The sequence below is a fragment of the Balaenoptera ricei genome, chromosome 15 (assembly GCF_028023285.1).
Source record: "Balaenoptera ricei isolate mBalRic1 chromosome 15, mBalRic1.hap2, whole genome shotgun sequence".
In the NCBI taxonomy this organism is placed as follows: Eukaryota; Metazoa; Chordata; class Mammalia; order Artiodactyla; family Balaenopteridae; genus Balaenoptera; species Balaenoptera ricei.
Genome location: NC_082653.1, coordinates 48970125 through 48997801, shown reverse-complemented (window position 1 = coordinate 48997801; position 27677 = coordinate 48970125). Strand labels below are relative to the sequence as shown.

The 27677-nt window shown below is 47.5% G+C and overlaps 1 protein-coding gene across 2 annotated transcripts in view; it reads left to right on the top strand.

Annotated features, from left to right (window-relative positions):
* Positions 1-26300, top strand: part of DTD1 (D-aminoacyl-tRNA deacylase 1) — a 118730-nt gene extending 92430 nt beyond the window's left edge. The window contains exons 5-6 of one of the 2 annotated variants that reach the window (XM_059896358.1): positions 17602-17769; positions 25733-26300. In XM_059896358.1, the coding sequence (XP_059752341.1) occupies positions 17602-17754 (153 nt within the window). In that variant the 3' untranslated portion in view covers positions 17755-17769; positions 25733-26300. The remainder of the gene's footprint in view (positions 1-17601; positions 17770-25732) is intronic. The other variant, XM_059896360.1, reaches the window with a different exon arrangement.
* The last annotated feature ends 1377 nt before the right edge of the window (positions 26301-27677 follow it).

Sequence of the window (27677 nt, the reverse complement as noted above, 5' to 3'; positions counted from 1 at the left end):
TGCCCATGGCCAGTGCAAGGACTGAACAGAGGTTCCCCTCTTCCGTGTGTGGTTAGATAGTAACATGATGTTTGCAGATTGGAGGCTTTCTTTGTCGGAGATGGAGGTAATGAAATGGTTTCTGACTTCGTAGGGGTAAGTCTCTGGCATGTGGTGTGTTGGTATTAATATCAGCTACACGATCTCTGTATCTTTGCTTCCTCTGGCTGTTTTCCAGTGGGAATGCCATGCGTCTGGGGCACTTGGGGGTGTCTGGGGCTCATCAAGGAAGAAGAGGTCGTCTCCTCTGCCTTTGTCACAAAGTTGACTGATTTCGCCAGAGCAAGGACTAGCCCGACTAGTAGATAGGGTCGTTGAGGGAAGAGGACAGGTGTTCTGCCAACCATTGGTCTGGTTGTCCGTGAGGCCAGTGGCCTAAAGGGACGTCCTGGAGGCAGGCTCATCAGGCTGGAAGAGAGAACTGTGGCCCCAAACTGGGGTCGTAGCAGCTGACACCACCAGCCTAGGAGTTCCACTTACTTTTATAAAATCTGCCTGATGGTCTTCCTGCCAACAGGATAGAGCTGCAGATGAATGAATCAGCCCTCCTCCTTAAAATACCTCATACCTTGAACTCTTTTAATTTGATATATGCTGCTTGTACATTTGCACATTTTCTGGAAACATGACATGGATATAGATTCATCTTTTCTGCTTTTAATTGGCACCTGAGTAACCATGACTCAAATTTTTGATAACTGGTAAATTTGGTAACAGAATTATTCTTTGCTTTTCTTTCTGACCTTCTGTGCCTCTTCCTTGTGGTAGTTGGGGGTGGGTGGGAAGGGAGGGGCTATTTGTTCTCAAGACTCACTTATATCAACGAAGAGAAAGAGGTCAGTGAATAACGTTGTTGTTTTCTACCAGCTTTTGTCCAAAAACTGCATCTTCAGCATGAGTCATGCTTATTTCCTTTAGCTTCTCTTCTTGCTCCTTAACTAAACACCTTGAAGGTACCAACCTTCACACCCACTGTGTGTTCAGTGCCAGTGTGGTGTCCACATGGGAGCAGACTTGTGCAGGGTGATGTGGGAGCAGAGGTCTGCAGCATCGTTGGGAAGGCACGGCGCTGCGTTAGAACAGGATAGGTTAGACCCGGCTGACCCGGGGGCAGGCACCAGCCACATCTGGCTGTGGAAGTTTAAATTCACGAAAAGTAAATAAAATAAAAACACTTTCCTTCTTTATGGCTGAGTAGTATTCCATTGTGTGTGTGTGTGTGTGTGTGTGTGTGTGTGTGTATACACACATACACCCCACATCTTCCTTATCCAGTCATCTGATGATGGGCACTCAGATTGTTTCCATATCTTGGCTATTGTAAATGACGCTGCAGTGAACAGGGGGTGCAGTTAGTCTTTTTGTATTCTTTGGGCAAATACTCAGAAGTGGGATGGCTGGATCATATGGTAGTTCTGTTCTTAATTTTTTGAGGAATCTCCTCACTGGTTTCCATAGTGGTGGTGAGTATACTGTAGGGTGTATAGACGTGGAAATATAATGTTGTATACGTGAAACTTATATAATGTTATAAACCAATGTTACTTCACTTTAAAAATAAAATTAAATGAGGATGGTGGTACAACACATGTTTTTTCCTTAGCCCCACAGGCCACATTTCAAGTGCTCAGCGGCCACATGTGTCTAGTGGCTGCCGTATTAGCGGAGACCAGGACATCTCTGTCACAGAGCAAGTCCTAGCGGAAGGGCTGTGGAAGGCATTTTGGGGATGAGCTTTATTTATCCAGCCAGCAGGTATTGCTGAGCGTCTCCTTGTCAGGCCCTGTTCTGACCGCAGGGCCACCGTGAGAAACAGGGAAGGCCTGGCACTCACGGAGACCCCCGCGTAATAAACATCAGGACGTCTGCGCCCACTGCTGCCTGCGGCCCCGGGTGCTCCTGGGGACGGCCCCTCTCGTCCAGGGACAGCATGTTTTACCCAAGGGGAGAGTGGCTAGTGCTGCAGAGAAACAGCCCAGCACGTCCTTGGCATCGGTTTCGTCAGTGTTCTGAGCTCCTCTGGAGAGCGGGGCTTTTAGCACCTGTCCTGCGGAGCAGCGGTAGAGGCGCAGAGAAAAGAGGTGTTTGTAAAAAACCCAGTGCTCAGCACCCAGCATTAGATAGAGACTCTTACTACTCTAATCTCTTCCATCACAGAAATGGTTTAGAAGCTTGAAAAGCAACTTCAGCTGGAGGCAGGGGGAGGGGTGGCCCTTTCCGGGAACAGGAACCGCGGGGTCAGGTGCAGCTGCCTCGCTCCATCCCAGCATCCGCGAGGGATGCCGCTCGGCCGAGAGGATGCTCCCAGTGAATCCCTGGTGTAAAGGGGGTGCTGTGCAGACTCCTGTTCTGTCCGTGTTTTTATAGATTTTTTTTTTTTAATAAACTTATTTATTTATTTATTTATTTATGGCTGTGCTGGGTCTTCGTTTCTGTGCGAGGGCTTTCTCTAGTTGCGGCAAGCGGGGGCCACTCTTCATCGCGGTGCGCGGGCCTCTCACTATCGCGGCCTCTCTTGTTGCGGGGCACAGGCTCCAGACGCGCAGGCTCGGTAGTTGTGGCTCACGGGCCCAGTTGCTCCGCGGCACGTGGGATCTTCCCAGACCAGGGCTCGAACCCGTGTCCCCTGCATTGGCAGGCGGATTCTCAACCACTGCGCCACCAGGGAAGCCCCCTGTTTTGTTGTTTACACCCAGGCTCCGTTGGCCTCTGTGTCAAGAGCACATCTTCACTCGCAAGCCTCTCTTAGAATTCTCCAGGGGAGCAGAACGTGGGCTTCGCTCCCAGCCCTGGTGCATTTCCCCAAGCTCAGGACTGCAAGTGTTTGAGCGAGTCAGGTCACCTGCTGGGACAGCCCCCTTGTCGGAGCAGGAGACAACAGCCTCTTGCCAAGATGACACTGGATGGCCAGGTGACACCTGCAGTTTCCACGTCTTTCTCCCAGATCTTGTCTGATCTCCCCAACCCTTCAGGTCATGCTGACCCCAGGTGCCTGCCCTAGATTCGAGGGTCCTGTGTGGGTGATTGAAATGCACTTAGTGAGGAAATTCTCGGGACTGAATGGCATGTTCCAGCAGTCTAGAAAAGAGTTACTGTGCTCGTAGGTGACTGTACTTTTTTCTTGTTTTTCATTAAAAAAACTGAGAAACTAGAGGAAAATCTTGTACTCAAGACAGAGTACATCTTTTAAAAATGATTAAACAACATTACAAAAAAAACCATTGAGCCAATGTACTCTTCTCTTTTTTTAAATTTATTTATTTTATTTATTTATTTTTGGCTGCACTGGGTCTTTGTTGCTGCGCACAGGTTTTCTCTAGTTGCGGCGAGCGAGGGCTACTCTTCGTTCTGGTGCACGGGCTTCTCATTGCGGTGGCTTCTCTTGTTGCAGAGCATGGGCTCTAGGCGCGTGGGCTTCAGTAGTTGTGGCATGTGGGCTCAGTAGTTGTGGCTTGCGGGCTCTAGAGCGCAGACTCAGTAGTTGTGGCGCATGGGCTTAGTTGCTCCACGGCATGTGGGATCTTCCCGGACCAGGGCTCGAACCCATGTCCCCTGCATTGGCAGGCAGATTCTTAACCACTGTGCCACCAGGGAAGCTCCAATGTACTCTTCTTAATGCAACAATTTTAATTTCTTCTTTATAGTCTTTTCCAAATATTCACATAATCTTTGTTTTGGTGTAATCACCATGGACTTCTTCCAGTTAAATCTTTTCTTAAATATCTTCAGTGAGGATGACTGATTTTTATATTTAGCATTTTTGTGTTTGCATATTAGTTATTAAGTCAGTCTACTATAACTTACTAACTTTCCTTTATGGTTGGACATCTAGATTATTTTTAATTTTTTCACAATTGTAAGTAATGCCAAAGTGAACATCTTTGTTCTGATAATGTTTTTTTTTGATGTAAGAGAAATTCTAAGAAATGGATATGAACACATTTATGGCTCATATATATAAGCAAGTCAGTAAAACTTCATCAAAGCACACATTGAATTTTACTGTTCTGTTAGGCTTTTCTAGAATCTTCTGATGTATTTGTTTTTAACAATAACTACATAGCTCAGTTCTGAACTGCTAACGTGAAATGACCTTAACTTTTTATTATGGAAACATTTCAACAGTTTAGACAAATATAGCAGATAGAACCCAATGGACCCAGCGTCCAGGTCATCATCACCCAGTTATGGCACCTCTGATATCATCAACCCTCCCACCTTTGGTTTTATTTTGAAGCAAATCTCAGTACTCACTTCAGAATTGTTTCATCTCATTGATATCTCATTGTGGTTTTGATTTGCATTTCCCTGATGATTAGTGATGTTGAGCATCTTTTCATGTGCCTGTTGGCCATCTGTATGTATGTCTTCTTTAGAAAAATGGCTCTTTAGGTCCTCTGGGGGGTATCATATCTTCTTAATGCTTTCTGAAGATTCTGATTGGATTTTTAAATGTTCATTTCTATTTGCCGAATTATCTCTGCTCAGAGTCAGTTGTTCTGTTTATTCTACGTGATCCTTCTCTTTTGAGCTGTGGATGCCCCCTCAAGTATCTGGATGTTTCTGGCCGTCTGTCCGTACCTAAGAACGCTGACCGGAGTAGGTTAGGTAGTTGGTAGGTAGTTAGTTTTACAGGTTGGTCGTTTTGGTCTCCAGTGGGTCTCTTCCCTGAACAGGAGGACAGCGGGGCACTCAGCCTACCTGCATATGTGGGCAGGAACCTCAGAAAAACAGTGCAGGGGCCCTGCTTGACTCAGGTTTTGAAAGGGTCTGTACAAGAAGTGGAAAAAAGGGCACTTAACCAACGGCAAATATGAGAGACTTAACAGCAATTCTAAGAACGGCGTTTTTGTTCTTATTTGTGTTTGTTTTTAAAAGTTATTTTTATTTCTCAACCATTTTGCACCCCAAGGACATTTGGCAGTGTCTGGAGACATATTTGGTTGTCACAGCTGGGGGAGGGGAAGCGCCACTGGCTTCTAGTGAGCAGAGGCCAGGGATGCTGCTGAACACCCCGAAGTCCACGGAACGGCCCTCACGACAAAGCATTCATCTGGCTTCAAATCTCACTACTGCTGCGGTCAAGAAACACTGATCACGGAGAGTGTAGCCCTTTCATAGGGCAGTCAGGGCAGGGTGAAGGATGGACCTTCTTCACATAAGAACCTCGACAGCAGTGCCCATTTGGGGTGAAACAGGTCTTTCTCATAGTGCAGGGTGGTGCTGATGTGTTAGGAAAAGCACCTGCACTGTTCCTGGGTCTGTCTAGAAATACGTGTCTTTTGAGGAAGGAGAATCTCGAAAGTAAGGTGGCTCTGAGCATTACTTCTGTTCTCTGATTTCACTGTTAGCAAACTTCCTCGTGGCTTCCTGAAAAGGGACTTGTGGCTGATGACAAAGGTATCTCTGGGCGGGGTGGAGCAGCCTTTGTTTGTACCAAAACTATTGTGGGCGCTTTTATAAATACGTTTTCTCCCACACAAATGGCATTCATAAAGAAAATAGTGATAACAAACGTTAGATTTCTGAGACAGTTTGCCTGCTGTGTCCCTGGCTCCTAGCGGGGGATCTCCATCTGGATCCCAGGACCGGGAGCTCTGCCCCTGCTCGGGGCGCCTGGAGCCAAGGTTTCAGTTGAATTCGCAGAAGTGCCTGTTTTCTCTGATGGGCTGCGTGCTCGAGAAGTTTGTGCTCAGTAGTGTTTTCTCCTTACCTGTTCTGTTTGGAGGCCAGTCAGGTTGTTGGAGCTGCTTGGGCAGAGCAGTGGCTGAAGATGAGGTGCTGTCGCTCATGTGTGTTCTAGAAACATTTATTGCGTAATCTGTGGTCGCTGAAAAAGGACGTATGTAACGTGCGTGTGTACAAAGCCTACCGTTAGGGTGACCGCCCCCCGCTTTCAGATGGGAGCCCCAGCCTCTGCCACCCAGGGCCGTTCCGGGCCCTCCCCTCACAACCCCCTGCCTCCCCCTGAGACACCCCGGTGCTGTGTTTTGTGCTGGTCCGCCCACCCCTTTGTCCCAAGTGGCTTCAGCCCACGTGTGTGTCCCTGGCTTTCTTGTTGGGGCTTGTCTGCTGCACGTCGTTCTTTTCTGTCGGGCTCAGCCTAGTGGTGGGACCCTCTCGTTTCAACACCCTCCGCCACCAGACAGGCCCTCGGAGCTGAATTTGTACTGTTCTCAAAGAGCTGCTTTTTTTAATTGGTGAAGAGAGGGGAATTCTAGGGTTTGATGGCTGCAGCCATAAATTTTCCGTAGCAACACCTCAAATGGTAAATCAGTCCGTACAGAATGTCTCATAATTTATTTAAATCCTCTTTCTGTGGACATTTAGATTGCTCCACAGTTTTTACTGTTGTAAAAAGCAATTCAGTGAACACCCTTTTGGATGTGTGTTTATGCACGAAGCCACTTATTTTCCACGAGATAAATTCCAGGAGGTGAAATTATTGGGTCAAAATGTGCAGACACTTAGTGTTTGAGATGTGCGTTGCCACATTGCGCCCCTGAGGTCCACATGTACTCTCCATCACCAGCATTCAGTGTTCCGTTCCTTAAACCCTTGCGAAGGCTGAGTATTATCATTGTTTAATCCTTGTCAGCTTGATGACTCATAAATTATCTCGTTGTTTTTATTTGCATCAATTGCTAGTGAAGTGGCACTCTTTCTCATAAGCTTATTAGGCATTTGTGTTTCATCCCATTTAAAAAGTTGCTTGTGAATCTGAATTTTAGATCCCAATAAGTTTAATTTCTCATTTATATTTTATATTTTCTTCTTCACCAGTTAGTTTTGGGACTTGTCACTCAATTTTATTGGTTATATTACTTAATACAATTTCTTTATTACTCTCTCAAGAGGCTGGAGTTCTTCTGTAATTTATTTATGCATTTATTTTTTAAGGGTGGGAATGGCCATAAAACATTCTGGATACTTGCAAGTTTGGGAACGTCCTGGTTGATGCGGGAATGTTTGGGTCGCCAGCTTTTACCTTCAGGTTCTACAGGTGTCATCCCGATGGTTGGTTGGCCTCCTTCCTTCCCTCTGTCTACGCATCTGTCTGTCATCATGCAGTCATCCCTTCGTTCATCCAACACACGTGTCACCAGTGTTTTACTGCATCCTGGCTCCCTGCTGGCATTTAGTGGTGTGCCCTCCGTGTGGATTTCTTTACCTAAATTTCCCTGTTGTTACCTCCAGGATATACTGGAGCTCATGGGATGTTCTTCTGTAATGTCTTTGCTTATTGCTTTTTTGGTATCTGCTCTGATCTCTCCTTTTCTCCCATCCTACATATGACTTATAAGTTTCTGTTGTCTTTGCTTATTGTCTTTTCCTCTGAGTATTGGAAGGATTACATGAATTCATTTTTCTGAGTCATTAATTTTTTTCCATAGTCTTGGATCTGTTGTTAACTATATCTACTGTATGTGTTTTCTTTCTTAAACAAATTTTAAATTGCTTGTTAAAGCAATTATGTGCATAACTAAAAATCATTTAGTACATAAAGGCTTGTAATGAAAAATAACCTTTTCTGCCTGTTTTCCCTCATCCTTGTCCTCTTCCCCATAAGCAAGTGCCTTTAACATATTTTAAGCTATTTCTTCGGGTGCTTCCCCCTCTGTCCCTAAATAATAAACTTTTACTGTTTCTTTTTTTTTAAAATAAATTTATTTATTTTATTTATTTATTTTTGGCTGCGTTGGGTCCTCATTGTCGTGCGCGGGCTTTCTCTAGTTGCGGGTGAGCAGGGGCCGCTCTTCGTTGCAGTGTGCGGGCTTCCCATTGCGGTGGCTTCTATTGTTACGGAGCACGGGCTCTAGGCACACCGGCTTCAGTAGATGTGGCACGCGGGCTCTAGAGCGCAGGCTCTGTAGTTACTGCGCACGGGCTTAGTTGCCCCGCGGCGTGTGGGACCTTCCCTGGCCAGGGTTCGAACCCGCGTCCCCTGCACTGACAGGCGGATTCTTAACCACTGTGCCACCAGGGAGGCCCAAACTTCTACTGCTTCTTGATGTATTAAGTTCTGACATCATTTATTTCATGCTACTGTAGAGGGGGAGCCAGCACTGCTCATGCCCCACACCCTCCCATCTTTCCAGCGTTTTGATATCATTTTAATGGAATCAAAAAATAGTGTTTATGTTGCCATGACCCTGTGACTGTGGGTCACCACAGGGCCCAAGTCGTACCCTATCATTTTTTTCCTTGTTCAGCCTTTTGCTTTTCTGGGAGTATGTACTTGTCTTTCTTCTCTTCTTGAAATCTTGTTGGAAGCACTGTGTTTTCTCCTCCTGCTCCCAGACCTCTGAGCCCAGGCGTTCTCTTTCGAGGCCCTTCCTGCGGGAGCCCCGTCCTCCGGAGCGCTCGCCCCACTCCCCTGCCCTGTGGACGGGTGGCCACCCCCTGCCCTGCCCCCCGGTCCGGCTGCCGAGCACCCTGGCCTTGACTTCTCTTCAGGTTGTGTGCGCTGTTTTTCTGGGTCCCACGTCTTCATTATTTTGCACAATAATTCTTCATTGTTCCAAATCTGTTCTGTTGGCACTTGTACAACATGTAAGACCCAGTGGGGCAGAGAAAAGGTCTCCCCTCTTTTTTAAGATTCTTGCAAATTGAAGAAACATTTTGAATCATTTAAGGAACACTACTAGCTTAAAATGCTCGTGAACAGTTTTCTGGTACCAATTATGCATTGGAATACCAAAGCTGAAATTGTTTTAGTGTCTCCTGAAACTTCGCTACAGCCCGTGATTATTAACCAGACACGTGCCAAGAGAGACTCCAGCCTGAGGCAGATGGTTTTTTGGTTTGTTTTTTTTTTGAATTTTAGAATTTTATTTATGTTTTTATACAGCAGGTTCTTATTAGTTATCTATTTTATACATATTAGTGTGTATATGTCAATCCCAATCTCCCACTTCATCCCACCACCCTCCCCCCTGCGACTTTCCCCCCTTGGTGTCCATACGTTTGTTCTCTACGTCTGTGTCTCTATTTCTGCCCTGCAAACCGGTTCATCTGTACCATTTTTCTAGGGTCCACATATATGTGTTGATAATGTTAACGCAGATGTTGACGAAGTAGGTGCCTGTTATTTCTGCCCACAAAGAGCAGCGGCCTAGAGAGGAGGGGGAGCTGATAGCTCGGCCGTGGGGCAGGAGAAGCCGGACTCCAGCCTCCGAGTGCCACAGCCACTGCTGCTTCCTCAGTGGTGGGGAAATAGTTAATTTCTCGCCCATTACTCTCGAAATTTTATAATTAGCCCCCATCGAAGGAAGAGCCCAGGCCACAGGAGTGGGTTGTGTCGTGTTAGAAGTGCAGTTGATACCTTGTCCCCAGTGGGGTTAGGGAACGGAGGGCAACATAATAAAAATCCTGGCTGCTAGAATATATCGTTTGCCATGTGTATGGGTGACCAGTTTTCAGAGGATTCACGTATATAGTGAGATGTCACAGGACTGTACTGCATCCCTCAGCGCCTTCAGTGGGGGTGGAATCCTCATCACCCCCATGGCCCTCCTGTGTCTGGGGTGCCCGCTAGTGGAGAACACAGGTTAACACGGGGCCTGTAACACATAACAAATGATCACATTAAAATGTGGCTCATTTCAAAGCATGTAAAATGCTTCTGGTTTGGGTGCCCCCCGAAGTGAAAGGCTTTTGCTACAGGTCTTCCCGGTACAGGAAGCACGGTGAGGGGTGGAAGCGAGACGGGGAGGTGGACCTGCGTGTCGGTGACCCCTGGGCACCCCCTGGGGGGCCGCATGGAACACATCTCAGGGTGGGTGCCGTGCGGCCTGAGGGGGCTGGAGGTGGACCCCTAGCTCTCATTTCCCCCTGGCTGAGATCACGTCCAGAAGTGCTTGCCTCCAGACATGTCTGCCGCCCACACTCAGGCCAGGTGCCCCCCCTGGGCCCGGGGGCATCTTCAGGCCGAAGGTGCAGGTGCTCAGGCTGGAGGAGGTCAGAAGTCGTGGGCTGACACTGCCGGGACCTCTGGGCTGAGGGACATGCAGGCCCTGACAGCCTCTGCCGCGGTGATCGAGAAACCCACGCCTTTGCTGACCTTGATCCCATGATGGCCCGAAACAAGCCGCCCCGGGTCCTGAAGGCTGGAGCCGCCCCAGCGTGGGCGTGGACGGGAGGAGAGGAGAGTAAGGATAACGCGAAAGGCAGACGGGCACCCCACCCTCACTGCCACTTCGCATGCCTAAGAGGGTTTTTGTAAACAATGGGGAATTAGAAAATAAAATTAGATTGCGCGGATGCCTCCTTGCCTGACTTTCTCCTTTTTTAATTCCCACGAAAACCTCAAGCAGAGTTAATAATGTATGAAAATTAGGTACCATGTGTGCACTTTGCTTTGTAATGTTTTTATTAAGCAGCCAGTTGATTTAAAAATAACACAACATGACAGTTGACATAATGGCAGATGCTTCGGAGTGTATGGAAACATCCTCTTTGAGTGTTCTGTCAGATTTTCCATTACACAAGGACATTTTTAAAAAAGAAGCTTTCAGACTTATCACATGATATGAAATTATATCAAGTTACAATTCGATAAAACAAAGTTGCCCAAATATAAATTCCAACTGCTTTTTAAAAAATGGCTTAGTCAACTAGAGCGAATCTGTGGAAGTAGGTTTCTACAGATTGTTCAAAATTCTACCGTAGATTCACACTTCTGTCTTCTCGGAGTTTTGCGAGTCTCATAGGCTGATGGGAATTTGCCTTTTCTTCTTCCCCCTTCCCACTCTCTGCCCTCTGGCCTGTAGGCAGCGGGAAGAAACAGGGAGAAGCAAAAGGTCATGGACCCAGGGGTGTCCAGTAGCTCAGGAGATGTCCCGCCCGTGGCACGTGGGCATCGGGCTCGGGTGGAGGCGCCCTTTCCCGGCCTTGAGCGCCGGCCTCCGTCCTTCCCTGAAGGGTCCACCCCTGAAGGGGTCCCCGCCTGACGTGGAGGGGCTGTGGGCTGCTCTGGTCGCTGTGCGGGGCCTCTTGGGCTTTCCTGCATCTCCAGGCGGTGCTGGCAGGCCGCCTCCGGTGTGTGTGGTCGAGCGGAGCACCGGGATCCCACCTGACCCCAGGAGGCCCGTGGAGGCGGAGGATTACTCCACTCCACGGTGCGTCTTGCTTACTGCCTCGAACGTGTTAGTTATTCAGCAAAACAATTCTCTGGTGTCAGCGTGCTCTGCAGGGTGAGAGAATGGTCAACACACTGGTTTCAATGACTCGGCACAGTCAGGGCATCTTTTCCTGGCGGCGGGAGTTGGTGGACACAGGAAAGACAGCGAGCCTCGTGGAGTGAAGGTTCTAGCGCTGTAGAAAAGGGTTCATGGGCTGGTGGGTTTGGGGCATTTTGTCCTTTAGCTCCTGTCCTTCTAAGGGGACGTGCCAGCCATGTCCTTCTTCTGCAGCTTCCTGTGGTCACCCGCTCGTGCCTTCTGATGTCAGCAGGGCCACAGGTGTGGGCCAACGCCCGTGGAGCCATCATACCTTGTGGTACTTTACAATGTAATTGCAGAGGGGACATTTGATCTTTATGACTTTCTTGGAATCTTTGCAAGGGGTTGGTTGGAACAGAACCTTTCCATCTACATCACGGTCTATAAAAATCCTAGTAACTGACTTCATGGGGCTTGCGCTTTTCTTTTGTTACTTTCTTCACTCTCTAATTAGATTTTGCTCATTCACGGGACAGAACAGTCTGGCAGGAAATAACCAGCATTAAAATAACTCAAAGGCAGGGCTGTACCTGGCATCGCCCTAGCAAGATCAGAGCAGGGTTGGCTGCCCCGGACCTGGGGCTAATCTCAGAAACCCCTGTCCAGGTGAGCTTCGGCCCCAAAGGAGCCAGGTCGACTGGAGGCTCGGCGGGGAGTCTGGTGGCCTGAGGCTCCTCCCAGCCTGGCCACTGCCTGGCCATGGCCTTGAGCTTGCTCTCTCAACTGATTCCACTTCCCTCGCGCTCAGAAGCAATCTGGGAGTAATAATACCTGCTCTTGACTTCTCGGAATGCTCAAGGTGACAAATTGGTTGTCACAATCTAAGGGGCCATTTATTTCCCTAGTGTGAAGACAGACTTTAAAGGGATGAAATTAAAATTTCAGGTTATATTCTTGGGCCCTTTGAGGAAGGAGTTGCTCCTTTTAGTCAACTGTAGTCTAAAAAAGAAGAAGAGGAAGACCTGAAATAGTTTTTGTGGGACTTATGTGAACATACAAAAGCATCTACAAGAAGCTGTAATTTTTCACATCATTTCCCCAAATCGTGTTGGAAGCAAGTCTGAGACATCGTCTCGCTCGGAGAATTACCCTTCCATCAGGGGTTCCTGGGCACCTGTTTTGTTTGGAAATGATTTGCAAAGAAACCATCTTTCTTGAACCCCTCCAAAACCACTTCTAGTGCCTGGCAGCTGGGTGGTTTGGACGTTCCCGAAAGAGGCAGGCGGGTGGTGGCAACTGCAGACACAGATCTCTCTGCCAGCTCCTTTGAACCCTTCCAGCCTGGATGGGTGTCCCCAGCTGCAGAGCAGAGCCCTTGGCTGAGCTTCCCCTGAACACGTGGAATCTCGGGGATGCCCAGAGTCTGACTGTACGCGGAGCGCATCCTGGGAGCTTGTGGTGTCCACGGCAGCCTGGAGGTGCTCCTTCATTTAATGTTCTATGTCATCATCCGCTGGATCAGCCCACAGGGTGAAGGGATCTGCCTTTGGAGATGCTTCAGCAGCGCTGTTCTATGAGCAAGACCGGAGCAGGTGGGAGTAACTCATGTGTCTCAGAGCCCGTCCTCCGGTGCCCACGGAGTTTGGCGTCTAGAGGCCTGGTCCCATCTCTGCCTTTTGCACACTGTGCATGACACCTGAGCAAGCCCCCCACCCTTTTGAAGGCCCATTTCTCCTTTACTTCGATGAGTGTGTGATGAGATGCTTTACTTTCAGCTGCACGTGCTCCAAACCTGGCCGAGTATGGCTGAAACAGGGAGGAGCTTAGTGACCCCCCCGCCCCTGCCCAAGAGGATGGCTGATTCCTCCGGCTCGGCTCCACCCCTCCCCAGAGGCTTCTCTGTACCCCTGGACACCCCATCTTCCTTCCAAGAGCTGCCACCGCTCCAGAGCTCCTTGTCCGCCCCCAGGTCTCCATGCACCTCTGTTTATTTGGGAGAGAAACCTTTCTCTGAAGCCCCCTGGCGGTCCTCAGGTCCTGGTGGCTGTGAGTGCTGTCCCCTGCCCATGTGACAGCAGGCTCAGACTGCTACTTCTGCGTAGAAAGCTGCTCATGCCAGCAGGGAGAGAGGAGGGAGCTGGAGGATGGCTGTAGTGTAGGCAGCCGACGGTGGCTTCTCCAGGGGACGCTGATGAGAATACAGCTGTTCCTGGGTTGTTTGGAGCAGTCGGGATCAGCTGGGCGGAGGTGCAAAGCGGGGTACCTATGGGGGGCTCTATCTACTCCATTGACTTTATACCTTTGTGCAGATGCTTGTTTAAAAAGAAAATGTGAATGCCCTGGTAGGGCTTGGGGGGTGGGTGGGCGGGGCTTGTCCTCTGCAGTGTGGCCGCAGTCTCCATCCTGCCCTAAAGTCTTATAGTTATTTCACTTATTTTGCTTCTGCCTGGTCCCTCAGGGCATTATTACATTTGCAGGCCCCGTGATAGAGCATTGTTCAACTAGTTTATTTGTACATTAGGCAATCAGAGCATGGTCATCTTAATTAAAAAGGAGGTTCTTTATTTTCTCAGTGGATTTAGGCGTGAGTCAGGGAGGTTTGGGTCTAGATATTCCAGCCCGCCCTCCCCTGGCCCCCCCTCTTCAGAGATCCGCCGTGAGAGGCATGGGCTGGCCTTGGGACGGTTACCTGGCCCCTGGCGGTGGCTTGTGCCTGGAGTTGCCTTTGGAAGGTTTGGGTTTCTCTTTAAGGCGCTAGAGCCTGTATGGTTTGGACAGTGTCTCCTTTGCAATATGAACACTCTCAGATGATTAAAAAGCAAACAAACAAAGAAACAAAAGTCCTCCATTTTGGTGTCTAGGTCCTGTGTTCACAGGCCTGTGCGGTTTTTATTCTCCTTGACGTAAGTGTGCTCATTAACTTGAAAGCCGTGGACATGCTACAGGAATCCGTGTGCAGCCCCAATTTCTTCTCTTCTTTTTCTTTCTTTCTCATTTGTTTCCTCAAAAACAGAAAAATCCAATTGCTTTCTTGCCTTAAGATGTAAATTCCACATTTTGGCTGCATTGGATTCCAAGTTTTCCGAGAAAAGGCTTAAATTTATTAGGTTAGTTCACAATGTTCCCTCAGAGAACTTTTACTTTGAGGCGTGGAGCCATACGTGGTTGGGTTGTTTTAAGATAAATAATGAAAGAGAATCAGCATTACATCGTTTACAGAAACTCGGGCTGTGCCTGTCCCTTCGGTAATTGTCACTCGTGATTCAGTGATTCACAAGCTTGGTCCAGGGCGGTAGGGATGGAACTGGGGTGTAAGGTCGCGCTAATGTTTCTGCAGTTTGGCTCGGCGTTGATGGCGCCTCTGGGCCAGTGCAGAGTCAAGACGGTGCCGTGGGGCCCTGAGCAGCCTCTGGGAAGGCTGCTTCCATTGGGAATTATTCCCCATCACCCTGCCAGGATCTGGCTTCTCCGCAGCATTAAAGAGTAGAAAGCGAATAACAGGTTGGATCACAAACAAGCCTTTGCATGAGATGGAATCTCAGCATTGCGGGAGCCTTGGTTTGGTTGTGTCACTGGCGATAGTCAACATTTTTTTTATATTTACCTCTAAAGAGGGGAAACAAAACTGAGAGGGCCTCTTTTGGAAATAAAGATCATGCTTTCTCAGCGTCTAACTTGGAACATGTTCACGGTTATATATGTGTATTCGTAGACGTATCCATCCACCTACAGATATGTACACGTATAACACACACGTGTAAACACACATATAGACACTGATGTGAATGTAAACTGCTGACAGCAGAAGGAGACCATCACAGTTCCCTGCCGAACACTGATTCCCAGATGTCTGGATTTCATGAACTAGGGACATGAAATATAAAAAAGGAAGGGGGCCAGCACGAGTTGCCAACTTCATGTTTTCTAAGGTCATTAAAAAGTTTTTGTGGTGATGGACGCTAACTAGACTTACCGAGGTGATCATTTTGCAGTATGTACAGCTATGGAATCGTTATGTTGTACACCTGAAACTAATATAATGTTATATGTCAATTATATCACTATAAAAATTTTTTTTAGTTGTAAAATATAACATAAAATTTACCATCCCACTCATTTTTAATTGTACAGCTCAGTACGGTTAAGTACATTCACGTTGTGCATCCAAGATCATTTTGCAAGAAAAAGAGCAAGACAGAAGGGCCCCCATTTACCATCCTAATCATTTCTTAGAAGAAAGAGCATTTAACACCAAAAGGGAAACAAGAAAGGAAGGCTGGCATCTTGATGAAGGAAATTCCTCCCACATCTGCGGTAGAATGGCACAGAGAAAAATAATCGTTCATGGAAAAATAATCGTTCGTGGAAAAATAATAGTGCAGAGGGAAATATATAGCAAAGAGCTCTGTGTAGCCATTACTCAGATTTTTAAAACGCTAACCTTTTCGTTTAGCAGTGTATACAAGTGTCGAATCATTACATTGTACACCTGAAACTCATATAATGTTGTCTGTCAGTTTTATCTCAATTAAAAAATGCTAGCCTGTTGTCATCTTTGCTCAAGATCATCCTGTTCACCGTGCCTGTACCTGAGCTGTTTTTTACCAGGCCATGGCCAGAGGAGCTCAGCTTTGCCACTGAGTGCACAGTTTAGCAGTGATACTTTTTCACAGCAAGACTTTGTTGACGAAGGAAGCTGTGTGTTGGTTTAGATCCTGGCACGAGTCTTACCGTCAGTGGTCCGAGGGCCAGTAGCTAGCAGTCCACGTCTGACAGCGGTCAGCAGCTCTGTTCTAGAGCTGGTTTTGTTGTTATAGAAGTGAAAGCTGACACTTACAGTTGGAGGCCATATATATTCATCCCACTGTGATCCCATTCTCTTCTCTTTCTCCCCAAAGTTAACTGAACTTGGTTTGTACGCTCCCAGTCCGTCCTCCATCTGCCCGTTAGCGGCACGTAGCGCTTTGTGAAAATGGGATCCTACTGTTACGGCCTCTGAAGCTTACCTTCGTTTGTCTAACGTGGGTTTAGAGACGTGTCTGTTTTGGTACATGTCCACCTGCTCTAGATATCGCTCTGTGTGACTGCCACTTTCTAGTTACTTGTCCTCCTACAGTGGACACTCAAGGTTGTTTCTAGGTTCTTGCTAAATACAAGCAATACCACGGTGCACATTCACAGGAGCCTTTCCTGCAACACGAGAGGGAATTTATCCAGGCGAGCTTTCTGGGAAGGGAGTCCTGGGTCAAAGGGGAAGTGAAGCCTTCATTCACAAAATTGAATTAGCTTGTTAACCAAGCCAGTTGTTTACTACAGCTGTTCAGGCACCTGGGGTTGGGAGGTGGGGGAGATAATATCATAAGTCCACCATTAATAAACCTGGTTTTCTGGGCCAAATTGAGAGCCGCTGATTGTTGATCTACCTAAAGGTTTAATTCAGAGTCTGAGAATAATAAAGCGATGATCTGGCAGGTTGGTTACAGTAACTTTTCTTTGCGTCTTTACGGGGCAGAGACCAGCGGGGAGCAGCTGGTCCCTCCCTGTTTCCCCCTTTCCACGTGAATGGGAAAATGTTTGCAGACTTGGCCTGGGAGGCCCATGAACCTGGGTGTTGCCGTGTGTCAAGCTTTGTTACAGATGGTTTTTATGGTCCAAGAAAATCCCGTGGCCATGGCTTGGCCCATCTCCTTGGATGAGTTTCTTGGCAGGTCTTTCTGGGGTGGCCGAACCGTTGTGCAGAGTGCCTGCGGATCTGTCTTTCCGCTGTCCGGTCTGTGGTCTCTGAACAAGCTGGGGAGACACCCAGGGCAGAAGTGGCCCCGGGTGGCCTGTGGGACGTGTGCCCTGTGGCAGTGTCCCCGTGTAGCCACCACGCAGCTCGCCGGGAGCACCCAGGGTTTGGGCTGTGGATGAGTCAGGCTTCAGTCTCAGGACAAACCGAGGGCCGAGACGATGTCCCATGTGCATGATGTACTTTATTCACAGCCTTCTCTCACCTTCAGCAAATGGTGGACAAAACAGTGAGTGGGAAGACAAAGTGGTGAGAAAAAGCTATAGAGACATCAAAGAAAAAAATAACAGACTAAAAGCCTTTTCATTTACAGGCTCTGCTCAGCCTGTCAAAGAAGGCTGTTAGTGGACCCTCCCCAAAACCCCGAGACAGGCTGAGTGGTGGGGAAATCTGACGGACGTCATACGTCTGATGAGTCTGTGTTAAGGGTGCTGGCGTCTGGCAGACAGACACTTGGTGTGGGATCTGGCACGTCGGAGCCACTGCGATGCCCCGTGTTATCAGACAGAAAGCGTTTTTAGTGGTTGCTGCCTGTGAAGTAATTGGTGCTTTGGACATACAGGCACGAGTTTACATTTGTAAAATAATCTTTTTCTTTTTCATAACCAGCTGTCGAAGCTTGAAAAGCAACAGCAGAGGAAAGAAAAAACCAGAGCCAAAGGGCCTTCTGAATCAAGCAAGGAAAGAAGCGCTCCTCGCAAGGAAGACCGCAGCGCCAGCAGCGGGGCCGAGGGGGACGTGTCCTCGGAGCGGGAGCCGTAGGGGGCCGGGGTGCAGGTAGGGCCCCCCCGGAGCTGCGTCGGTGCCTCACGTCGGGGGCACCAGTCAGGGGTAGAAGGCAGGGTGGCTTTGGAGGCAGAGCTTGTTTTATGGCGGCTCCTCATGGCTTCCTGAGATCGGCTACCTCCGGGGCAGAGAGAAGGGTTGAGACGCGCCCGCCTCAGGCAACGACTGTGGCTCCTGGCGCTTCTAGAGTGTTCCAGACGCGAGCTCCTGCCTCTGCGCTCTCAGCAGCTGCGGGAGGCCTCCCCTCACAGCCTGCATCCTTCACGTCCCCCGCACGGCGCTGCCCATTCACTTTCCCGAGACGGGAGTGCCTCACGGTTCCCTGTGGCTCGGGTCCACCTCCCTGCCTGGAGGTCACAGGCCTCTGGAGCTTGTCCCAGCCACCCGATGGCCCTCGGCTCAAGTTCCTTCCCCGTGAACACATCACATGGCAGCGTTCACAGGAGCAGGGAGCAGCGAGGGGACAGTCCCGCCAGAGCGCCGGGCAGTGCGCCGGTGCCAGCACTGCGGGCTGGGCGGACAGGGACGTGGCCGTGGCTCCAGGGAACCAGGGGTCCAGGGCAGGACCTGGAAGGGCTGGTAGAGATGGGGCAGCGGGCGCCGAGGGCGGGGAGTGGCCCAGCGGAGAGGAGAGAAGGAGCGCGAGTCGTGGGTTCGGGCAGAGGCGGCAGGGAAGAGACGTGGGGCTGTTTTCGGGAGCTTGTCTGAAGGCAGGGGCGGAGGAAGGGCCCGGGCCATACAGGGTCCGGTGTGCAACTCAGAGAAATGTGGGTTTTGTCCTGGGATCATGGGGAACCTTTTGAAAGCTGTCAAGTGCACAAGTGACACAGTCAGATCCCGAGTTTCGAAAGGTGACCCCAGCAGCCGTGGGGAGCAGGCTGGAGGCGACAGGGCAGTTGCAGAAACCAAAGGAGCCAGGCCGGGCGTGCGGTCTGGAGCCTTCGGCTTGTGGACTGTGGTTCAAATCAAGTCAGCCTTGGGTTCGCCCTGGAGGTGCCACATGGCGAGAGAGAACACCCGTGAGATGGCTTCTGCCTTCTGAAGGGGGTGGGGGCCAGGAGTCTCCTGTGGAATGTCCCCAGGATGTCTGCTGCCGGTGCTGAGAGAGATTGCTGAGCCCACGGCGGACCGGCCGGCAGACGTGAGTAGAGCAGACGGGCCGGGTGGAGATCTTGGAAAGGAGGGGTTGCTGAATCGTAGTTTTATGGGGGGCCGTGTGGGATTGTCAGTCCTGGAAGGCCCTGTTGACTTTCCCCAGTCACCATGTTCTGTCTGAGTGTAACTCCGGGGAGGTGACAGCCGTGCTCGCGGGTCTGGGCTCACACGTGTCACACACTCAGGTGAGCGTGAAGCCGGAGTCACAGGGCAGCCCTTCACACTCGGCCTCATTTGTCGCCCCACCTTGTTCACAAGCCCCACCTTGTTCTGGACCTTGATGCTCTGGCCTCAAGCTGTTGGTTTTCATTCGTGAACTGAAACAGTTGTTATAAGTTAGGGAGAGTCTTCTGAATGTGGAATTCGGTGTATAAATAATGTTAAATATTCATGAACACACAGTAACCTTTTATGTGGCATTTATGTTACGTAAAACTTCCCCTCCAAGATCATGAGGATTTGCTCATCGTTGACGTGGTCAGTTTTGTCGTCAGAAATACCACCAGTGCTTCTGATTCACGGTCCATCCAGAAATCCGAAATCGGGGGGTGAAATGTGCCACATAAAGACAGTGCACAGGGCGGTTCTAATTATGCTAATTAATAAAGTGGGTCCAGCGGCGATTCAGAACCTCGTCAGGTGCTTATTTGCATCCTACCAATTTCTGTGTGACAGTGAGTAAGTTATGTAATTTCTGCTTCCTTGGTTTTTCTTCTGTGAACTTAGTGAGTGAAGCCCATCCCGTCAGCGACGTGGGGAGATGCAGGCGGGTACGAGCCACCATGCCCGGCAGAGCACCCGGGTTTTAGCCACCCTCCCGGATTTGCAGACCTTAAAGGGGTTAGGCTAAGCGACAGCTGGTACTCCACGGATATATTGGGGGTTTTGCTGCCCGTGGACTTTTGTTGCCCCTTCTGCTGGACTTTGTCATCCCAGTCGACCCCCAAAACCACCACCCAGTGTTCAGATGTCTGTAAGAGCTGAGTTACATGGTGACAGACAGAAGGTAACCTTGGCATTGGCCCTGTTCCACTGAAAAACAGCAGCCCGCCCGCCCCCAGTGAGGGGAGCTGCAGGTTTCATTTACTTTTGTTTAAAAACGGAAAGAGCCCTGGGGAGCCTCACAGGCCCGAAGGGGAGCAGCTTTGAGTTTTTGAGGCACGAGGGAGAAAGAAGAGGCGAGAGAAAATGGAATGAGAAGCTGCATGATCTTGGGTGTATGCTGCTTTGAAAATGAGCTCAAACCTCCTTGGTTCAGAGGACCTCCCCAGGGTGCCGCCATCTCTCTGTCACATTGCAGACGTTTCTTATTTTACCAAATGGACGTGAAACTGCTAAAATTAACTTGTCCTTTGTCCTCTGTCTCATTCCTTCGGGCTCCTCATCTTGCTGGGAGGATTCACGGTTTTCTGTGAGGCTGCAGCTCAGTTTTCCCCCCTTTCTGGCCCACATCTAAAGGAACGAGGGCTACTTCTCATGAAAAGAGTGTGGTTTCTGCCTGTGATCACAGGCTGCAGTATCCACTCGTTTGAGTATTGACTTAACTGCCGTCGTGAGTGTGTGCACGAGAGGGGCGCACTTCGGGCCAGCACCCCGTGTTTCTGTCCTCAGATGTCAGCCCTCGAAACCAAGCAAGGAAAGCGTTTTGGAAGCTGCCGTCTGTTTGCTTTTCCAACTTGACCTTTGTCTGTATAGTGAGACATGTCCTGGCCGAGCACGTTTCTTCCTGATGAGCTAGAGCAGGGGTGTGTGTGTGTGTGTGTGTGTTTGTGTGTGTGCGCGCGCTCTGTAAAAGGCTATTCCATCACTTTTCACTGTTTTTTTCCCTGTAGAAGGTGGGATCTCTTATTCCCAGAGCTTCACTTTGCTTCCCTGTGTCAACATTCATACCACTTTTCCAGTCCCTGTGTATTTCATAGTATAAAACACACTATGCCTCTGAGGTAGTGTTTTAATTTTTTTTAACTTTAAACAACCTTTTCTCAGTGGCTGCCCTAGAGTTTGCAGTATACATTTTTTTTTCTTCTTTCATAGGCATAAGCTAATACTGAAATCCCCAAAACACTTACGGTGTTACTTCATGATACTGAAGGAACATACAATAAGATTTTCAAAGAACACGGTGGCAAAATATTATTTAATCCAAATTCACTGTTATATGGGCCTGTGCTTTTTAAAATCCATGATGTTTATATTTACTAAGATCTGGAATATTTGAAAAATAATGTGAGGATAATTGGAAATTTTTACAGAATTCTAGGATGCCGAACAATGCCTGGATAGCATATGCAATTAGTGGAAAACAATAATCTATCTTATGTGACATATCAATCAAAGAGAAATGATACCTTCCATTGTGAGGTCAATGAGTTATTCACAATTATGTCATTTATAGGATATAACAGAGTTTGCGGTATACATTTTTAACAAATCTGAGCCCACCTGCAAACAGCCTGGCCTCCTCACCTGTGCAGGTGCCTCATGGCAGCATCTCCCAGTGTTCCCTCCCTCGTGTTCCTCGTGACCTCGTGTCACTCACGTCACTTTCATGTGCTCCACAACCCAATGCATTGTTACTGTTATCATTTCATAAGTAGTTTTTTAGATGAACTAAGAATAAGAAAAAGAACAGATCTTATTTTACCTTAATTTCATCTCTGATGCTGTCCCTTTCGTTATGTCAGTCCAAGTTTCGGAGCCGTATTGCGTTCCTTCTGCCTGAAGAACTTCTTTGAGCATTTCTTGCAGGTCAGAGAGAGTCTTTGTTTCTCCTTCACTTTTGAGGGATAGTTTTGCTGGTATAGAATTCTGGTTTGGTGGTTTTTTTGGTTGAACACTTTAAATATTTTATTCCACTCTCCCCTTGCTGGCATGGTTTCTTCTGAGACGTCCTCTGTAATCCGCAGCCATGTGCCCCCTCCTCCCCCTCCGCCCTCAGCTTCTTTCAAGATTTTTCGATTTGTTTTTTTGCAGTTTGCATAGGATTTGCCTAGGTGTGCTTGCTGGTTGGTGTTCTCTGCTTCATGGATCTGTGATTCAGTGTCTCCTGTCATTAAGTTTGGGCCGTTCTTGGCCATTGTTACTTCTCTGTTCTCTCTGCCTTCTCCTTCTGGTGTGTGTATGTTACCCCTTTTGCAACTGCCCCACAGTTCTTGGATGGTCTGTTCCTTTTTCCGTTCCTTCCTCTCTTTGCAGTTTGGTTTGGGAAGTTTATAATGACCTGTCTTCAGGCCCACTGATTCCTCCCTTGGCTGATGAGCCTGTCAAAAGCGCTCTGCATTTCCTTTTGATTCTTTCTGGAGCTTCCATGTCTCCGCTTACATAACCCATCTGTTCTCGCACGTTGTCTACTTTTCCCAGTAGAGCCCTTAACATATTAATCATAGTTATTCTTCCTTGTCTGATAATTCCAGCATCTGTGTTAAACATCTAAGTCTCATTCTGATGATTGCTTTGGGTTTTCTGAGCTTCTGGAATCTATAAATGCATGTCTTTCAATACATTTGGGGAATTTTAAGCAGTATTTCTTCCAACGTTATATTTTGCCCTATTTTCCCTCGTCTTACTGGGAGGAGATTACTGTTCCCAAACCGTAAGTGTTGTTCTGGCCTTTGTTATACAGGATCTTGTTCTGCTTGCTCGCTGGTACAGAGCAGGCATATTATGTCACTTTCCTGGCAGGGGGGGTTGGATTTACTTCATGCCCAGGTTTGCTCCTCAGTTGCCTTATTTATTAGAAATAAATTGGCAAGAATCTGGCCATAATAATTGATTCTGTTTACTGCTCAAGTGCAGAGCTAAGCTTGGTGATAACCTAGAGTGTGCTAATAGAGTAGGCGCTACCTGTATGTGGATATTTAAATGTAAATGAATTAAAATTAAATAAAGTATAATTTCCTTAGTCACAGTAGCCACATCTCAAGTGCCCAGTAGCCACATACGGCTGGTGGCTGCCATGTGGCACAGAGCTGATACAGGACAGTCAGTCACTGCAGAAAGTTTGCTTGGGCGGCACCAGCCTAGAGGGATCCAAGTAAGGTTTGAGACTGTCATCTGAACCACTGTAAGTTCGGTAAGACAGACATGGTTAAATATATACAAATATACGTTACAAATTCTACATGGGGTAGAATTTAATCCAAAAAACAAAAACTAACTGCTGTCAGAGTTTGTTCCTTCCACAATCAGGTGACATCAGTTGGTTTTTTTTTTTTTTTTTTTTCTCCTGCTTGCTTTATTAGTTCACACCAAGCTTTCCTTTCTCAGTTAAAAATGGCATCACTGTCCCCATGTTCTCACCGCCAAGTCAGGACCCGCATGCAGCACTCACGCGCCAGAGGAGTGTCTGCTCTGACAGTTCAGCGGAGGCCTCACTGGGTTTCCTAACATGCTACAAGGGCTGCGTGAGTCCTTCATTGATAACATCGAATTCCCAGCAACTCATGTTTTTCCATGGAACAGCCTGCCTTTTCTGTGTAACTGAGCTCATATTAGATTCCCACCTGTGACTGGAAGTAAATAAATCAATAAAACTTGGGCTGGGTTCTTTTGACCGTGGTTTGGAGAGCTGGTCTGTGGTGTGTGCGTATCCTGACTAACACTCACGTCTTCTGGTTGCTCGAATGGCCTGAAGCCAGAAACAGATCAGCTGGAAGTCAGCATCTTTGAGAGACTCTGTGTTTAAACAAGCTGTTGAGGGATCCCTTGCTCCTGATCCTGGTCTATTCCCTGCTGCCCCCAACGGTTGAATGCAGTGAAAGAGAACCACCCCAGCAGCTTCTTTCATAAGGCCATGAAATGGTGGTGCCAGGCTATTAGACACTTCTTAATGTGTCTGTAACATTTTCTCTAAGCAGGTGATTCTATGTCTCTCTAATTTTACAAAGTTAGAGACATACTGTCTGCATAATGGTACCCGCTTTTGTCATAGAACAGACTATCATGGACATCTTCTCGATCATTCATTCTTCTGTAGTAAACCATACCATCTCCATCTGCACAGCAAACATTTGAGGCATAAGTTTACTACCACAGTTCATTAAAACATGTAGAGTATTTAATTGGTGCAAATGTAAAAGAATAATGTATTCAAGCAGGATCCCAAAGCTCAGTTTAAGTTCAAAAGCAAAGGTTTTAATCTGTGCCAAGAAGATAGAGTTCCCCAAAGGTGGAATGTGGGAACTCATTTCAGGATTGTGGTTACTAGTATTGCAGGTGAGGAAAGAGGTATTAAAAGGCCCCAGGTTCTTAAGTTTGGGTTAACATCTTGATTAAAATATAGGAGCAAGTGGGTTGCTTTTCTTGACTTTAAAATGGGAGTATTACGGTCTCCAGGAATTAGGTTGTGTATTCCCCTTGTGGTTTTTCAGATATCTCCTAGGAAGTAGTGTTGTACTTTGGCAGCCGGGGTTCAGAGCACGAGGGTAGGCCTGGGGGAAATTTTGATCCCTTGTGTGGGTCCAGATAGACCTGAAGAACATGGACAAGCTGCAGTTCCAACCAGCCTTTCCCGTGTGGGCCTGTGAGCCTCGGTGTCAAGCTGGGCTCAAGAATGGAAGGCTGGTCATTCCATGGAGGTGTCTGCTCATAACGTGACCCTTTCTTGAGAACGTGACCTGTGTTGAGTACATCTGGAAGCATGTTCACAGATGTGGCATCACCACGTGCAAATGACTGTAATCTTTTGAGTTTACTGGAGTTCATCCAATTAGAATTTAGGTCTGAGGGAATAGAAACTGCTGTGTGAAGTGTGGGATTTAGTTAAACTTGGATGAAAAATGCCTGCCACACAAATCTTGGCACAACCAGCTGGCTTTTGTTGTGGGTTCAGAATCACAAAAGGAAACGCAGGACGCTTGGACATTTTATACCGAAGAACCTACCCTCCTTTGAGCAGTATTAAAGATATTCCAAGAACAAGCATTTAGTTTGTACACTGTCCCTATGCTTTCTTTAGGCTCCCCACCCCTCTGCCTCCCTCATTGTTAAAAGGATGTGGAAATGAGACTTTTGTATTTTTTTCAAGGGATTTGTCCATCTTACCCATGTCTAATTTGTGGGCATAAAGTTGGGATATACCCTTTTTATTCTTCTAATGTGTGTAAAATCTGTATTGACGTTGTTTCTTTGATTCCTGATATTCCTAACTTGTTTTTTCTCTTTTTTCTTGGTAAGTCTGACAAGAAGTGTATCAATTTTATTGACCTTTTCATTTATTTTCTCTTTTGTTTTTCTGTTTGAAACTTCATTCCTTCCTGCTCTTGTTATTCCCCTCCTCCTGCTTGTTTTGGGTTTACTTTGCTTTTATTCTTTTAATTCCTTAAGGTGGAAACTCAGATTATTGACTTAAAAGCTTTCTTATTTTCTAATGTATGCATTGAACGCTATGGATTTTCCTCTAAACACTGCTATAGGCGAATGCCACAAATTTTGATTGTTGTATTTCAATTTTCATTCACCTTAAAATATTTTCTAATTTTCCATGTGACTTCTTTTTGATGCAGAGTCCATTTAGAAGTGTGTTGTTTAATTCCCAGATATTTGGTTGGTGGCTTTTTGAGCTCTAAAGGTGAAGTTCTAATAAATTGGCGTCTCTTTGGTGAGAAGGTATTTGGATTTATACATGACAACACAGCAGATTTTTCACAGTAAAGTGAAACACTGTCATTCTCTTGTCATTGTAAGAACTTGAAAGGATATCTCCAGCTATTTTGTTATGCTTGGTCATGTATTTTAATATGAATTGAAGGCAAATTTTGGGACTCTTCTGAGTAATGTGTCTTATCTTTGTTCTTTTTAGTGCATTATCACTGGGCAGAACTGGATCCTGAAAAACTCATGAAAGATGCTAGGCACCTACTACTTTAAGGATTTGGAACTGAATCCTGAAAAGGAAGATGGAAATAAGAAACTGGGAACCCGAATAGCCCTGAAAAAACAAAAACAAAACAAAATGAACCCACCAAAGTAGCGTTACCGTTTTCTGTTGCTGCTGTGATTTAGTAGAGGAGGGGGTGCTGCCAGTGTGGGGAAGGCGCCCCGTGCACAGGGCAGGCAAGGAATACACCCAAGCGTCCCCCTCAGAACGGCTGTGTTGGTCCCTCTGATGTCTCAGCTTGCTCTCGGAACAGGCTGGCCCAACATCACTTGTCATCGAGTCCCCCTTTCACACTGTGGTGTATTTCCGCGTTTCCATGGTGGGTCCCAAATGCATTCCTGCTGTCTGTGTTTTTCCCATCACTGGCTAAGCCAGGGCTCCTGTTAGGGTGTAAAGAGAATAGTCATCAATGATAATGTATTATGTGAGACCTTTGCATCTTGTAAATTTTATCTGTTTTTTCTAAACAGAAATAAACTCCAAAGCTCAACAGACTACTTTATTCTTAAACAAATCCTGCTATGTTTCTTTTTAAGGATTTTGTCTGTAGAGATACAATGTGTCTGACCCTTCTCTGTATGTATGTACTTCTTTCCAAATAATTCTTATGCAAGAGGCCTTCCCTGAGTGGTGCACACAGGCCCCTGGTTCTATGGTGAGAGCCTGTCTGTGGTGATGTATAGCTGATGCCCTTTTCCTTGGACACAAGACAGCAGGAATGGGGAGTGTATGTGGGAAGGGAATCCTGTTTCAGAAAGGCCAGATGACTGATACCACATGCGTGCGGCTCCACATCTGATTTGTCTACCTTTGGGACGTGGGGGAGAGGCTTCACCATGTCGGACCACACAGCTGCCCTTTTTCCAGGAGCTGCATGGTTGTCCGTGTATCCAAGTCCCCACAGTAACATGAAGAAAGAACCACATTCTAGCAAAGAGTTTCTCAGTTAGTTTTGATCTAGTGGTACAACGATAGTGATCATTTTTAGACCTTATGGGATGTCAACAGTAATATATCTATTGCCATACATAATATACATTTATATAACATATCTATAATATACTAATGCTTATATAGTTATCCTCTCTTGAAATACTTCTTGCCTAGCTATAGAAGAGACGTCCTTATTTGGCATTTTGGTAATGCTGAAACTTTTTTAAAAACCTACAGCACCGGCTATTCCCAGCCAGTCTCCCATATAAGTACTAACCAGGCCCGACCCTGCTTAGCTTCTGAGACCAGACGAGGTGGGGCGTGTTCAGGGTGGCAATGCTGACACTTGATCTGTGACTTTGTAATAACGTCTGAGTCCCTCTCCTCTGACCCAGTTGTCTGCTTCAGATAAGAACATAGCTAGAAAACATGAGGGGACAAAAACTCAAATCACATCTCCAGTGTACATTCAAGTACTTGGAACATAGAGCTGGAAAGGGGTTTGCCAAATTGCCTTATTCTGACCCGATGCAGATGGTCCAGTAGAATCCTCGATGGCGTAAACCTCTCCGTGTGAAATCACGCCGTCCCGGATGCAGAGCCTGGTCAACTCCCCCAGCTCACGGGCACTCAGGTCCGGGAAGCTCTCCCATTTCTGTGGTCTCTGTTGGCTTTTACAGAGTGAATTCAGGTTCACGCTAAAGTTACTTGAAGCTCCAGTGTTGTAAACTCAGCTGTAGGGTGGTGGACTTGCTGAACAGATTTGTCAGACGTTTTCCTGCCACAACGTTTGATCACCAGAGCAGCTCATGCTCAGTGAGTAGATGCAACCTGTCGTGGGGTGATGGGCGAGAGGACCGCACAGAGAGAAGAGCCCGCATGCTCAACGTGTGGATGGTGGTGAAACACGACCCTCGTCGCTCACAACCCGGCT